We start from the raw sequence: 14,327 nt of genomic DNA, 5'->3' as shown, positions 1-14,327 counted from the left end.
GAGAGCGAGAGAGATCGCAGAGAGAGCGAGAGAGATCGCAGAGAGAGCGAGAGAGAGCGCAGAGAGAGCGAGAGAGAGCGCAGAGAGAGCGAGAGAGAGCGCAGAGAGAGCGCAGAGAGAGCGCAGAGAGAGCGCAGAGAGAGCGAGAGAGATCGCAGAGAGAGCGAGAGAGATCGCAGAGAGAGCGAGAGATCGCAGAGAGAGCGAGAGATAGCGAGAGAGCGCGGAGATAGCGAGAGAGCGCGGAGATAGCGAGAGAGCGCAGAGATAGCGAGAGATCGCGAGGAGAGCGAGAGATCGTGAGGAGAGCGCGAGGAGAGCGCGAGAGCGAGAAAGCGCGAGGAGAGCGAGAAAGCGCGAGGAGAGAGAGAAAGCGCGAGGAGAGAGAGAAAAAGGCAGCGAGGAGAGAGAGAGAGAGGAGAGAGAGAGAGAGAGAGGAGAGAGAGAGAGTGCGGAGAGAGAGAGTGTGGAGAGAGAGAGTGTGGAGAGAGAGATCGCAGAGAGAGAAAGCGAGATCGCAGAGAGCGAGAGAGAGATCGCAGAGAGCGAGAGAGAGATCGCAGTTAGCGAGAGAGAGATCGCAGAGAGCGAGATCGCAGAGAGCGAGAGAGAGATCGCAGAGAGCGAGAGAGAGATCGCAGAGAGCGAGAGAGAGATCGCAGAGAGCGAGAGAGAGATCGCAGAGAGAGCGAGAGAGATCGCAGAGAGAGCGAGAGAGATCGCAGAGAGAGCGAGAGAGATCGCAGAGAGAGCGAGAGAGATCGCAGAGAGAGCGAGAGAGATCGCAGAGAGAGCGAGAGAGATCGCAGAGAGAGCGAGAGAGATCGCAGAGAGAGCGAGAGAGATCGCAGAGAGAGCGAGATCGCAGAGAGAGCGCGAGGAGAGCGAGAGAGCGCGAGGAGAGCGAGAGAAAGGCAGCGAGGAGAGCGAGAGAAAGGCAGCGAGGAGAGAGAGAGGCAGCGAGGAGAGAGAGAGGCAGCGAGGAGAGAGAGAGGCAGCGAGGAGAGAGAGAGGCAGCGAGGAGAGAGAGAGAGAGAGACAGCGAGGAGAGAGAGAGAGAGAGGCAGCGAGGAGAGAGAGAGGCAGCGGGGAGAGAGAGAGGCAGCGGGGAGAGAGAGAGGCAGCGGGGAGAGAGAGAGGCAGCGGGGAGAGAGAGAGGCAGCGGGGAGAGAGAGAGGCAGCGGGGAGAGAGAGAGGCAGCGAGGAGAGAGAGAGAGAGGCAGCGAGGAGAGAGAGAGGCAGCGAGGAGGAGAGAGAGAGAGGCAGCGAGGAGGAGAGAGAGAGACAGCGAGGAGGAGAGAGAGAGAGACAGCGAGGAGAGAGAGAGATCGGCAGCGAGGAGAGAGAGAGATCGGCAGCGAGGAGAGAGAGAGATCGCAGAGAGAGATCGCAGAGAGAGCGAGAGAGATCGCAGAGAGAGCGAGAGAGATCGCAGAGAGAGCGAGAGAGATCGCAGAGAGAGCGAGAGAGATCGCAGAGAGAGCGAGAGAGATCGCAGAGAGAGCGAGAGAGATCGCAGAGAGAGCGAGAGATCGCAGAGAGAGCGAGAGAGATCGCAGAGAGAGCGAGAGATCGCAGAGAGAGCGAGAGAGATCGCAGAGAGAGCGAGAGAGATCACAGAGAGAGCGAGAGAGATCGCAGAGAGAGCGAGAGAGATCGCAGAGAGAGCGAGCGAGATCGCAGAGAGAGCGAGCGAGATCGCAGAGAGAGCGAGATCGCAGAGAGAGCGAGATCGCAGAGAGAGCGAGATCGCAGAGAGAGCGAGATCGCAGAGAGAGCGCGAGGAGAGCGAGAGAGCGCGAGGAGAGCGAGGAGAGCGAGAGAGTGCGAGGAGAGCGAGAGAAAGGCAGCGAGGAGAGAGAGCGCGAGGAGAGAGAAAGGTAGCGAGGAGAGAGAGACAGCGAGGAGAGAGAGAGAGGCAGCGAGGAGAGAGAGAGAGAGAGACAGCGAGGAGAGAGAGAGAGAGAGACAGCGAGGAGAGAGAGAGAGAGGCAGCGAGGAGAGAGAGAGAGAGAGGCAGCGAGGAGAGAGAGAGAGAGGCAGCGAGGAGAGAGAGAGAGAGGCAGCGAGGAGAGAGAGAGGCAGCGAGGAGGAGAGAGAGAGAGGCAGCGAGGAGGAGAGAGAGAGATCGGCAGCGAGAGCTCGCAGAGAGAGCGAGAGAGATCGCAGAGAGAGCGAGAGAGATCGCAGAGAGAGCGAGAGAGATCGCAGAGAGAGCGAGAGAGAGATCGCAGAGAGCGAGAGAGATCGCAGAGAGAGCGAGAGAGATCGCAGAGAGCGAGAGAGATCGCAGAGAGCGCAGAGATAGCGAGAGAGCGTGAGGAGAGCGAGAGCGCGAGCGCAAGGAGAGAGAGAGAAAGGCAGCGAGGAGAGAGGCAGCGAGGAGAGAGAGAGAGAAAGGCAGCGAGGCGAGAGATCGCGAGGAGAGCGAGGAGAGCGAGAGATCGCGAGGAGAGCGAGAGATCGCGAGGAGAGCGCTCTGCGAGAGATCGCGAGGAGAGCGAGAGATCGCGAGGAGAGCGCGAGATCGCGAGGAGAGCGCGAGATCGCGAGGAGAGCGCGAGGAGAGCGAGAGAGATCGCAGAGAGAGCGAGAGAGATCGCAGAGAGAGCGAGAGATCGCAGAGAGAGCGAGAGATAGCGAGAGAGCGCGGAGATAGCGAGAGAGCGCGGAGATAGCGAGAGAGCGCAGAGATAGCGAGAGATCGCGAGGAGAGCGAGAGATCGTGAGGAGAGCGCGAGGAGAGCGCGAGAGCGAGAAAGCGCGAGGAGAGCGAGAAAGCGCGAGGAGAGAGAGAAAGCGCGAGGAGAGAGAGAAAAAGGCAGCGAGGAGAGAGAGAGAGAGGAGAGAGAGAGAGAGAGAGGAGAGAGAGAGAGTGCGGAGAGAGAGAGTGTGGAGAGAGAGAGTGTGGAGAGAGAGATCGCAGAGAGAGAAAGCGAGATCGCAGAGAGCGAGAGAGAGATCGCAGAGAGCGAGAGAGAGATCGCAGTTAGCGAGAGAGAGATCGCAGAGAGCGAGATCGCAGAGAGCGAGAGAGAGATCGCAGAGAGCGAGAGAGAGATCGCAGAGAGCGAGAGAGAGATCGCAGAGAGCGAGAGAGAGATCGCAGAGAGAGCGAGAGAGATCGCAGAGAGAGCGAGAGAGATCGCAGAGAGAGCGAGAGAGATCGCAGAGAGAGCGAGAGAGATCGCAGAGAGAGCGAGAGAGATCGCAGAGAGAGCGAGAGAGATCGCAGAGAGAGCGAGAGAGATCGCAGAGAGAGCGAGAGAGATCGCAGAGAGAGCGAGAGAGATCGCAGAGAGAGCGAGAGAGATCGCAGAGAGAGCGAGAGAGATCGCAGAGAGAGCGAGATCGCAGAGAGAGCGCGAGGAGAGCGAGAGAGCGCGAGGAGAGCGAGAGAAAGGCAGCGAGGAGAGCGAGAGAAAGGCAGCGAGGAGAGAGAGAGGCAGCGAGGAGAGAGAGAGGCAGCGAGGAGAGAGAGAGGCAGCGAGGAGAGAGAGAGGCAGCGAGGAGAGAGAGAGAGAGAGACAGCGAGGAGAGAGAGAGAGAGAGGCAGCGAGGAGAGAGAGAGGCAGCGGGGAGAGAGAGAGGCAGCGGGGAGAGAGAGAGGCAGCGGGGAGAGAGAGAGGCAGCGGGGAGAGAGAGAGGCAGCGGGGAGAGAGAGAGGCAGCGGGGAGAGAGAGAGGCAGCGGGGAGAGAGAGAGGCAGCGAGGAGAGAGAGAGAGAGGCAGCGAGGAGAGAGAGAGGCAGCGAGGAGGAGAGAGAGAGAGGCAGCGAGGAGGAGAGAGAGAGACAGCGAGGAGGAGAGAGAGAGAGACAGCGAGGAGAGAGAGAGATCGGCAGCGAGGAGAGAGAGAGATCGGCAGCGAGGAGAGAGAGAGATCGCAGAGAGAGATCGCAGAGAGAGCGAGAGAGATCGCAGAGAGAGCGAGAGAGATCGCAGAGAGAGCGAGAGAGATCGCAGAGAGAGCGAGAGAGATCGCAGAGAGAGCGAGAGAGATCGCAGAGAGAGCGAGAGAGATCGCAGAGAGAGCGAGAGATCGCAGAGAGAGCGAGAGAGATCGCAGAGAGAGCGAGAGATCGCAGAGAGAGCGAGAGAGATCGCAGAGAGAGCGAGAGAGATCACAGAGAGAGCGAGAGAGATCGCAGAGAGAGCGAGAGAGATCGCAGAGAGAGCGAGCGAGATCGCAGAGAGAGCGAGCGAGATCGCAGAGAGAGCGAGATCGCAGAGAGAGCGAGATCGCAGAGAGAGCGAGATCGCAGAGAGAGCGAGATCGCAGAGAGAGCGCGAGGAGAGCGAGAGAGCGCGAGGAGAGCGAGGAGAGCGAGAGAGTGCGAGGAGAGCGAGAGAAAGGCAGCGAGGAGAGAGAGCGCGAGGAGAGAGAAAGGTAGCGAGGAGAGAGAGACAGCGAGGAGAGAGAGAGAGGCAGCGAGGAGAGAGAGAGAGAGAGACAGCGAGGAGAGAGAGAGAGAGAGACAGCGAGGAGAGAGAGAGAGAGGCAGCGAGGAGAGAGAGAGAGAGAGGCAGCGAGGAGAGAGAGAGAGAGGCAGCGAGGAGAGAGAGAGAGAGGCAGCGAGGAGAGAGAGAGGCAGCGAGGAGGAGAGAGAGAGAGGCAGCGAGGAGGAGAGAGAGAGATCGGCAGCGAGAGCTCGCAGAGAGAGCGAGAGAGATCGCAGAGAGAGCGAGAGAGATCGCAGAGAGAGCGAGAGAGATCGCAGAGAGAGCGAGAGAGAGATCGCAGAGAGCGAGAGAGATCGCAGAGAGAGCGAGAGAGATCGCAGAGAGCGAGAGAGATCGCAGAGAGCGCAGAGATAGCGAGAGAGCGTGAGGAGAGCGAGAGCGCGAGCGCAAGGAGAGAGAGAGAAAGGCAGCGAGGAGAGAGGCAGCGAGGAGAGAGAGAGAGAAAGGCAGCGAGGCGAGAGATCGCGAGGAGAGCGAGGAGAGCGAGAGATCGCGAGGAGAGCGAGAGATCGCGAGGAGAGCGCTCTGCGAGAGATCGCGAGGAGAGCGAGAGATCGCGAGGAGAGCGCGAGATCGCGAGGAGAGCGCGAGATCGCGAGGAGAGCGCGAGGAGAGCGAGAAAGGCAGCGAGGAGAGAGAGAGAGAGGAGAGAGAGAGTGCGGAGAGAGAGAGATCGCAGAGAGAGAGATCGCAGAGAGAGAGATCGCAGAGAGAGAGAGAGAGAGAGATAGAGAGAGAGAGATCGCAGAGAGAGAGAGAGAGAGAGAGAGATCGCAGAGAGAGAGAGAGAGATCGCAGAGAGAGAGAGGGATCGCAGAGAGAGAGAGAGAGAGAGAGAGAGAGATCGCGAGGAGAGCGAGAGATCGCGAGGAGAGCGAGAGATCGCGAGGAGAGCGAGAGATCGCGAGGAGAGCGAGAGATCGCGAGGAGAGCGAGAGATCGCGAGGAGAGCGAGAGATCGCGAGGAGAGCGAGAGATCGCGAGGAGAGAGCGAGATCGCGAGGAGAGAGCGAGATCGCGAGGAGAGCGAGGCCAATTACAGAGGCATTTGTGTGAACAGTAACCTGGGGAAGGTTTTCTGTAGTATTATAAATGTAAGAGTTCTAAACTTCCTTAATAAACACAATGTCTTGAGTAAAAGCCCAATTGGATATATACCAAAACATCACACAACTGATCATATTTACACCCTACACACCCTGATAGATAAACATGTCCACCAAAATAATACCAAAATATAGGCTTGCTTTATCGACTACCAAAAAGCATTTGATTCTAGTTGGCATACAGGACTGTTCTACAAAGTTATTGAAAGTGGTGTAGGGGGTAAAACATATGACATAATTAAATCAATGTATACTGGCAATACGTGCAGCATTGAAATTGGCAAAAAAAGAACATAATTCTTTAACCAGGGGCGGGGCCTTCATCAGGATTGCAATCTGAGCCCTGCACTCTTCAATATTTACATAAATGAATTGGCCACTATTCTAGAAAAATCCTCAGCCCCTGGTGTTAGTTTCCACAATTCAGAAGTTAAATGCCTACTCTTCACAGATGACCTATGCCTGCTGTCACCCACAGCACATGGCCTACAGCAGAGCCTGGACCTGCTAGAGCAGTACTGCCAGACCTGGGCCCTGGCAGTAAACCCCAAAAAGACACAATGATTTTCCAGAGAAGATCCGGATCTCAGGTAATTAGACCAAAGTTCTCAATTGGTACAAAATATATAGATTACTGTACACACTACAATTACTTAGGTTTAAAAATAAGCTCAACTGGACACCTTAATGAGGCAGTAAATGAACTGAGAGAGAAAGCATGCAGGGCATTCTACACCATTAAAAAGCTAATTCAAATTGAAATACCGATTAAAATTTGGCTAAAACTAATTGAATATGTCATTGAACCAATTGAACTTTATGGCAGCGAGATGTGGGGTCCACTTGCAAAACAAGATTTCACCAAATGGGACAAACACCCCATTGAAACCCTGCATACAGAGTTCTGTAAGATTCTCCTACATGTCCAGAGGAAAACTACAAACAATGCATGCAGGGCAGAATTAGGCCAATATCCACTAATAATAAAAACTCAAAAAAGAGCAATTCAGTTTTAGAAACATCTAAAATACAGTGATCCCCTCTCACATCATTACCAAGCCATGCAATGCCAAGAGCTGAGCAAAGAAAAGAGTCTCCTCATCCAGCTAGTCCTGGGGCTGAGTTCACAAACCTGATCCACTAACACACTGAAGCCTCAGTCCCCTCATCCAGCTGGTCCTGGAACTGAGTTCACAAACCTGATCCACTAACACACTGAAGCCTCAGTCCCCTCATCCAGCTGGTCCTGGAACTGAGTTCACAAACCTGTTCTACTAACACACTGAAGCCTCAGGACCAGAACATCCAATCAATCAGTATAAACCAAATTACAACACAGTCAAAACAAAACTATATTGCTTATTGGGAAACACAAGCACAAACACAAAGCAAAATGCAGTGCTATCTACCCTAAATCGACAGTACACTGTGGCTAAATATTTGACCATGGTTACTGATCAAAACCTTAGGAAAAACCTTGACAAAGTACAGGCTCAGTGAGCACAGCCTTGCCATTGAGAAGGGTAAACACAGGAAAACCTGGCTCCCTGTAGAAGAAAGGCTGTGCAACCACTGCACAACAGCAGAACCTGAGACGGAGATGCATTTCCTGACAAAATGCCCCAAATATAAAACAATTAGTGTAATTTCCCCAAATTTGAAACCCTTATTCAAGGTTTCAAAGACCTCTCTGATGAGGATAGGCTACCCGTCCTGTTGGGGGATGACGCGGAGAGCTGTGGGTTGGCAGCGCACTACTTTGCTGCCTGCCATAAGATGAGGGACAGTGTCTGACAGACCAATCAACCTGCACATGTACTCTACTATATGCTTATTGTTATTGTTGAATGTATGGTTATTTTGACCCTTGGTTATTGTTGTGACTGTTGTCCCGTTGACAATTTTGATTCTCATTTTTATATTGTAAATATCCTAAATAAGCTTTGGCAATATGTACATTGTTACGTCATGCCAATTAAGTGAATTGAATTGAATTGAATTGAGAGGCAGCGTGGAGAGAGCGATAGCGAGAGGAGACAGCGTTCAGAGAGAGAGGAGACAGCGTTCAGAGAGAGAGGAGACAGCGTTCAGAGAGAGAGGAGACAGCGTTCAGAGAGAGAGGAGACAGCGTTCAGAGAGAGAGGAGACAGCGTTCAGAGAGAGAGGAGACAGCGTTCAGAGAGTGAGGACAGAGAGTGTTCCACTTACTGCTGAACTACCTTTCTTCTCCAGGATCCTCTGGCCATCCACCGTGTCTTTAATCTCCTGTACACCACAAAGACAGGGAGAGTACTTAATGGAGGCTCTAACGAGAACCATTACATGACCCCACAGCCTTATTATACAGCTTCTAAACTCAGCAAAAAAAGAAAAGTCCTCTCACTGTCAACTGTGTTTATTTTCAAGAAACTTAACATGTGTAAATATTTGTATGAACATAACAAGATTCAACAACAGACTGCATTAAGTACTGCAGTGCATCTCCTCCTCATGGACTGCACCATATTTGCCCGTTCTTGCTGTGAGATGTTACCCCACTCTTCCACCAAGGCACCTGCAAGTTCCCAGACATTTCTGGGGGGGAATGGCCCTAGCCCTCACCCTCCGATCCAACAGGTCCCAGATGTGCTCAATGGGATTGAGATCCGGGCTCCTCGCTGGCCATGGCAGAACACTGACATTTCTGTCATGCAGGAAATCACGCACAGAACGAGCAGTATGGCTGGTGGCATTGTCATGCTGGAGGGTCATGTCTGGATGAGCCTTCAGGAAGGGAGGAGGATGTCTTCCCTGTAACGCACAGCGTTGCGATTGTTGTCAATCTTAGGCCAATGATGCTGTGATGCATCGCCCCAAACCATGACGGACCCTCCACCTCCAAATTGATCCTGCTCCAGAGTACAGGCCTCGGTGTAATGCTCATTCCTTTGACGATAAACGCAAATCCGACCATCACCCCTGGTGAGACAGAACCGTGACTCGTCAGTGAAGAGCACTTTTTGACAGTCCTGTCTGGTCCAGCGACGGTGGGTTTGTGCACGTAGGTGACGTTGTTGCCGGTGATGTCTGGTGAGTACCTGCCTTACAACAGGCCTACAAGCCCTCAGTCCAGCCTCTCTCAGCCTATTGCGGACAGTCTGAGCACTGATGCAGGGATTGTGCGTTCCTGGTGTAACTCGGGCAGTTGCTGCCATCTTGTACCTGTCCCGCAGGTGTGATGTTCGGATGTACCGATCCTGTGCAGGTGTTGTTACACATGGTCTGCCACTGCGAGGACGATCAGCAGTCCATCATGTCTTCCTGTAGCTCTGTCTTAAGGGTCTCACAGTACGGACATTGCAATTTATTGCCCTGGCCACATCTGCAGTCCTCATGCCTCTTTGCAGCATGCCTAAGGCACGTTCACGCAGATGAGCAGGGACCCTGAGCATCTTTCTTTTGGTGTTTTTCAGAGTCAGTAGAAAGGCCTCTTTAGTGTCCTAAGTTTTCATAACTGTGACCTTAATTGCCTACCGTCGGTAAGCTGTTAGTGTCTTAACGACCGTTCCACAGGTGCATGTTCATGAATTGTTTAAACCCTTTACAATGAAGATCTGTGAAGTTATTTGGATTTTTACAAATTATCTTTGAAAGACAGAGTCCTGAAAAAGGGACGTTTCTTTATTTGCTGAGTTTGTGTGTGTACACGTACAGAACATTTCAAACGGTACTTTCCTCTGAAAACGTGATGGAAAAATAACTTTAATAGTAGTTTCTACCAGTTACAAAAAGGGTTAGTTTACCTGTTTCAGTTTTCCAATGGTTTCAAAATGCACATCCCTTTCCTTCTCTACCTCTGTCAACTGCAGGTTCACACCATCTATAACAGATGCCTTTCCCTGAATGAGAAACACAAAGAGCACGTATTCCGTTTCAGTTATTTTCACATATCCGATGTAAATCGAATCCGTTTCAACATAAGGTTACTAGTCACACCATGCTAATGGAATATCTACAGTGATGACAAGATTAACACAACAGTTCCATTCAGAATTAACTTCATGATACTAACAGGATTTTAATTGAAACAGTAGGGGTTCAATTTCAAACAAGCATTAAACCAAACCTACCTGCCCAATTAGAGTTATACTCATAAGAAACACTTTTAATGGCTAAATAAGTGCAGTTCAATAAACATCAGGTACTCAGCAGACGAGAATAGCAATGCGAGTCATAGCTTCATCTACCTGAACACGTACACTCCCAGTCAGTGTAGTATTTCCCTGGGCCAACTAGTGTTGTCACGATACCAGAATTTTCCCTTCGATACTGATAGCAGGTTTAGTATCACGATACTCGATATGATACTCCATGACACAACAACAAAAAGGCCAAAGTCACAGAATGGCACTTGATCCAGACAGAAACTATGTTCAATCGCTGGGCATCTTCAGAATTCAATATCATTACATTTGAAAAATTGTACATCCAGTTTATTTTTTACAGCCATGGATGCATTAATTAATAAATCATACAATCAATATGACTTTGTTTTTACCAATCTAACTACAAAACAGAAATGGTAATCATTTATTTGAATGGTACTGTAAATCTCTATTGATAAACTGGGTAAATAACGATATAGCCTAGTTCTATTTAAAATACAGGTGAATGCAGATTATTCAATGGGAGTGTGTGCATGCTTTGAGTTATTGAGCTTATAAAATCTGATTTCATGGGGCTACAGATGACAAACAATCCCTCACATTTAGGAGTTATTTTATTGGCAACTGCTAGAAGAAAATATTCTATTGAACCGATCAATTCTCCATAGAAGTAGCCATCTCCTTCATAAAAGTCTTAAAGTACTGACATCATTGGCTGTGGAATGTGTCTTTGTGGCTATGGAATCTATAGAAAACAGGAAGGGAGACGAGGGATCGGGCCGGATTACCAAACGGGGACATGCTCTGGGACCCCCGACCTTCAGCGGGGCCCCAGATAGAAAAACGTGTAGGATTTCAGGAAATTAGCTTAAAAAAAAAAGTGCCAAAACATTTCTTAGTTTTCCAACAAAATGGGTAGAAATGGCATTATAAAACTGCATGTTTCACAGGGCTGAGCTTGCTTTATGCTGATTTGCATCGAGCAGTCCTGCCCTATGCAACTGTAGGCCTAAATAAACATGTATTCACAGTCTATATCAGCTATTATGTTGATTGATCCATTCCAGTTAATCATTTTGGATTGAAAAAGTCTAGGCAGCCTAGTCAGTTTGAAGATAAAACTAATTTGATCCCATTCACATATGAATACGTAAGGTTACCGATGCCTTTACCCTGGCCAGAGGGACACAGTGAATAGTAGGTTAGACTATGGGCTATGAATACGTAACGTTACCGCTGCCTTTACCCTGGCCAGAGGGACACAGTGAATAGTAGGTTAGACTATGGGCTATGAATACATAAGGTTACCGATGCCTTTACCCTGGTCAGAGGGACACAGTGAATAGTAGGTTAGACTATGGGCTATGAATACATAAGGTTACCACTGCCTTTACCCTGGCCAGAGGGACACAGTGAATAGTAGGTTAGACTATGGGCTATGAATACGTAACGTTACCGCTGCCTTTACCCTGGTCAGAGGGACACAGTGAATAGTAGGTTAGACTATGGGCTATGAATACATAAGGTTACCGATGCCTTTACCCTGGTCAGAGGGACACAGTGAATAGTAGGTTAGACTATGGGCTATGAATACGTAACGTTACCGCTGCCTTTACCCTGGCCAGAGGGACACAGTGAATAGTAGGTTAGACTATGGGCTATGAATACGTAAGGTTACCGCTGCCTTTACCCTGGCCAGAGGGACACAGTGAATAGTAGGTTAGACTATGGGCTATGAATACGTAAGGTTACCGCTGCCTTTACCCTGGCCAGAGGGACACAGTGAATAGTAGGTTAGACTATGGGCTATGAATACATAAGGTTACCACTGCCTTTACCCTGGTCAGAGGGACACAGTGAATAGTAGGTTAGACTATGGGCTATGAATACATAACGTTACCACTGCCTTTACCCTGGCCAGAGGGACACAGTGAATAGTAGGTTAGACTATGGGCTATGAATACGTAAGGTTACCGATGCCTTTACCCTGGTCAGAGGGACACAGTGAATAGTAGGTTAGACTATGGGCTATGAATACATAAGGTTACCACTGCCTTTACCCTGGCCAGAGGGACACAGTGAATAGTAGGTTAGACTATGGGCTATGAATACGTAAGGTTACCGATGCCTTTACCCTGGCCAGAGGGACACAGTGAATAGTAGGTTAGACTATGGGCTATGAATACGTAAGGTTACCGCTGCCTTTACCCTGGCCAGAGGGACACAGTGAATAGTAGGTTAGACTATGGGCTATGAATACGTAAGGTTACCGCTGCCTTTACCCTGGCCAGAGGGACACAGTGAATAGTAGGTTAGACTATGGGCTATGAATACGTAAGGTTACCACTGCCTTTACCCTGGCCAGAGGGACACAGTGAATAGTAGGTTAGACTATGGGCTATGAATACATAACGTTACCGCTGCCTTTACCCTGGCCAGAGGGACACAGTGAATAGTAGGTTAGACTATGGGCTATGAATACGTAAGGTTACCACTGCCTTTACCCTGGCCAGAGGGACACAGTGAATAGTAGGTTAGACTATGGGCTATGAATACGTAAGGTTACCACTGCCTTTACCCTGGTCAGAGGGACACAGTGAATAGTAGGTTAGACTATGGGCTATGAATACGTAAGGTTACCGCTGCCTTTACCCTGGCCAGAGGGACACAGTGAATAGTAGGTTAGACTATGGGCTATGAATACGTAAGGTTACCACTGCCTTTACCCTGGCCAGAGGGACACAGTGAATAGTAGGTTAGACTATGGGCTATGAATACGTAAGGTTACCGATGCCTTTACCCTGGCCAGAGGGACACAGTGAATAGTAGGTTAGACTATGGGCTATGAATACGTAAGGTTACCACTGCCTTTACCCTGGCCAGAGGGACACAGTGAATAGTAGGTTAGACTATGGGCTATGAATACGTAAGGTTACCGCTGCCTTTACCCTGGCCAGAGGGACACAGTGAATAGTAGGTTAGACTATGGGCTATGAATACATAACGTTACCACTGCCTTTACCCTGGTCAGAGGGACACAGTGAATAGTAGGTTAGACTATGGGCTATGAATACGTAAGGTTACCGCTGCCTTTACCCTGGCCAGAGGGACACAGTGAATAGTAGGTTAGACTATGGGCTATGAATAGGTAAGGTTACCGCTGCCTTTACCCTGGCCAGAGGGACACAGTAAATAGTAGGTTAGACTATGGGATATGAATACATAAGGTTACCACTGCCTTTACCCTGGCCAGAGGGACACAGTGAATAGTAGGTTAGACTATGGGCTATGAATACGTAAGGTTACCACTGCCTTTACCCTGGCCAGAGGGACACAGTGAATAGTAGGTTAGACTATGGGCTATGAATACATAAGGTTACCACTGCCTTTACCCTGGCCAGAGGGACACAGTGAATAGTAGGTTAGACTATGGGCTATGAATACGTAAGGTTACCGCTGCCTTTACCCTGGCCAGAGGGACACAGTGAATAGTAGGTTAGACTATGGGCTATGAATACATAAGGTTACCACTGCCTTTACCCTGGTCAGAGGGACACAGTGAATAGTAGGTTAGACTATGGGCTATGAATACGTAACGTTACCGCTGCCTTTACCCTGGCCAGAGGGACACAGTGAATAGTAGGTTAGACTATGGGCTATGAATACATAAGGTTACCGATGCCTTTACCCTGGTCAGAGGGACACAGTGAATAGTAGGTTAGACTATGGGCTATGAATACATAAGGTTACCACTGCCTTTACCCTGGCCAGAGGGACACAGTGAATAGTAGGTTAGACTATGGGCTATGAATACGTAACGTTACCGCTGCCTTTACCCTGGTCAGAGGGACACAGTGAATAGTAGGTTAGACTATGGGCTATGAATACATAAGGTTACCGATGCCTTTACCCTGGTCAGAGGGACACAGTGAATAGTAGGTTAGACTATGGGCTATGAATACGTAACGTTACCGCTGCCTTTACCCTGGCCAGAGGGACACAGTGAATAGTAGGTTAGACTATGGGCTATGAATACGTAAGGTTACCGCTGCCTTTACCCTGGCCAGAGGGACACAGTGAATAGTAGGTTAGACTATGGGCTATGAATACGTAAGGTTACCGCTGCCTTTACCCTGGCCAGAGGGACACAGTGAATAGTAGGTTAGACTATGGGCTATGAATACATAAGGTTACCACTGCCTTTACCCTGGTCAGAGGGACACAGTGAATAGTAGGTTAGACTATGGGCTATGAATACATAACGTTACCACTGCCTTTACCCTGGCCAGAGGGACACAGTGAATAGTAGGTTAGACTATGGGCTATGAATACGTAAGGTTACCGATGCCTTTACCCTGGTCAGAGGGACACAGTGAATAGTAGGTTAGACTATGGGCTATGAATACATAAGGTTACCACTGCCTTTACCCTGGCCAGAGGGACACAGTGAATAGTAGGTTAGACTATGGGCTATGAATACGTAAGGTTACCGATGCCTTTACCCTGGCCAGAGGGACACAGTGAATAGTAGGTTAGACTATGGGCTATGAATACGTAAGGTTACCGCTGCCTTTACCCTGGCCAGAGGGACACAGTGAATAGTAGGTTAGACTA

At 50.1% G+C, this 14,327-nt stretch overlaps 1 protein-coding gene across 7 annotated transcripts in view; it reads right to left on the bottom strand.

The window, feature by feature from the left end:
• The window catches only part of LOC110492587 (GRIP1-associated protein 1), a 94,428-nt gene that overhangs the window by 56,833 nt on the left and 23,268 nt on the right, over positions 1–14,327 (bottom strand). For all 7 annotated transcript variants that reach the window (XM_036947598.1, XM_036947595.1, XM_036947599.1 and 4 more), the window contains 2 exons: positions 9,351–9,446; positions 7,777–7,833 (listed from right to left, as the gene is read on the bottom strand). In XM_036947598.1, coding sequence (XP_036803493.1) covers positions 7,777–7,833; positions 9,351–9,446 — 153 coding nt within the window. The remainder of the gene's footprint in view (positions 1–7,776; positions 7,834–9,350; positions 9,447–14,327) is intronic.

The sequence above is a fragment of the Oncorhynchus mykiss genome, chromosome 16, assembly GCF_013265735.2.
Source record: "Oncorhynchus mykiss isolate Arlee chromosome 16, USDA_OmykA_1.1, whole genome shotgun sequence".
In the NCBI taxonomy this organism is placed as follows: Eukaryota; Metazoa; Chordata; class Actinopteri; order Salmoniformes; family Salmonidae; genus Oncorhynchus; species Oncorhynchus mykiss.
Note: the sequence above shows the minus strand (reverse complement) of the source record. Positions and strands in the feature narration are given on the sequence as shown.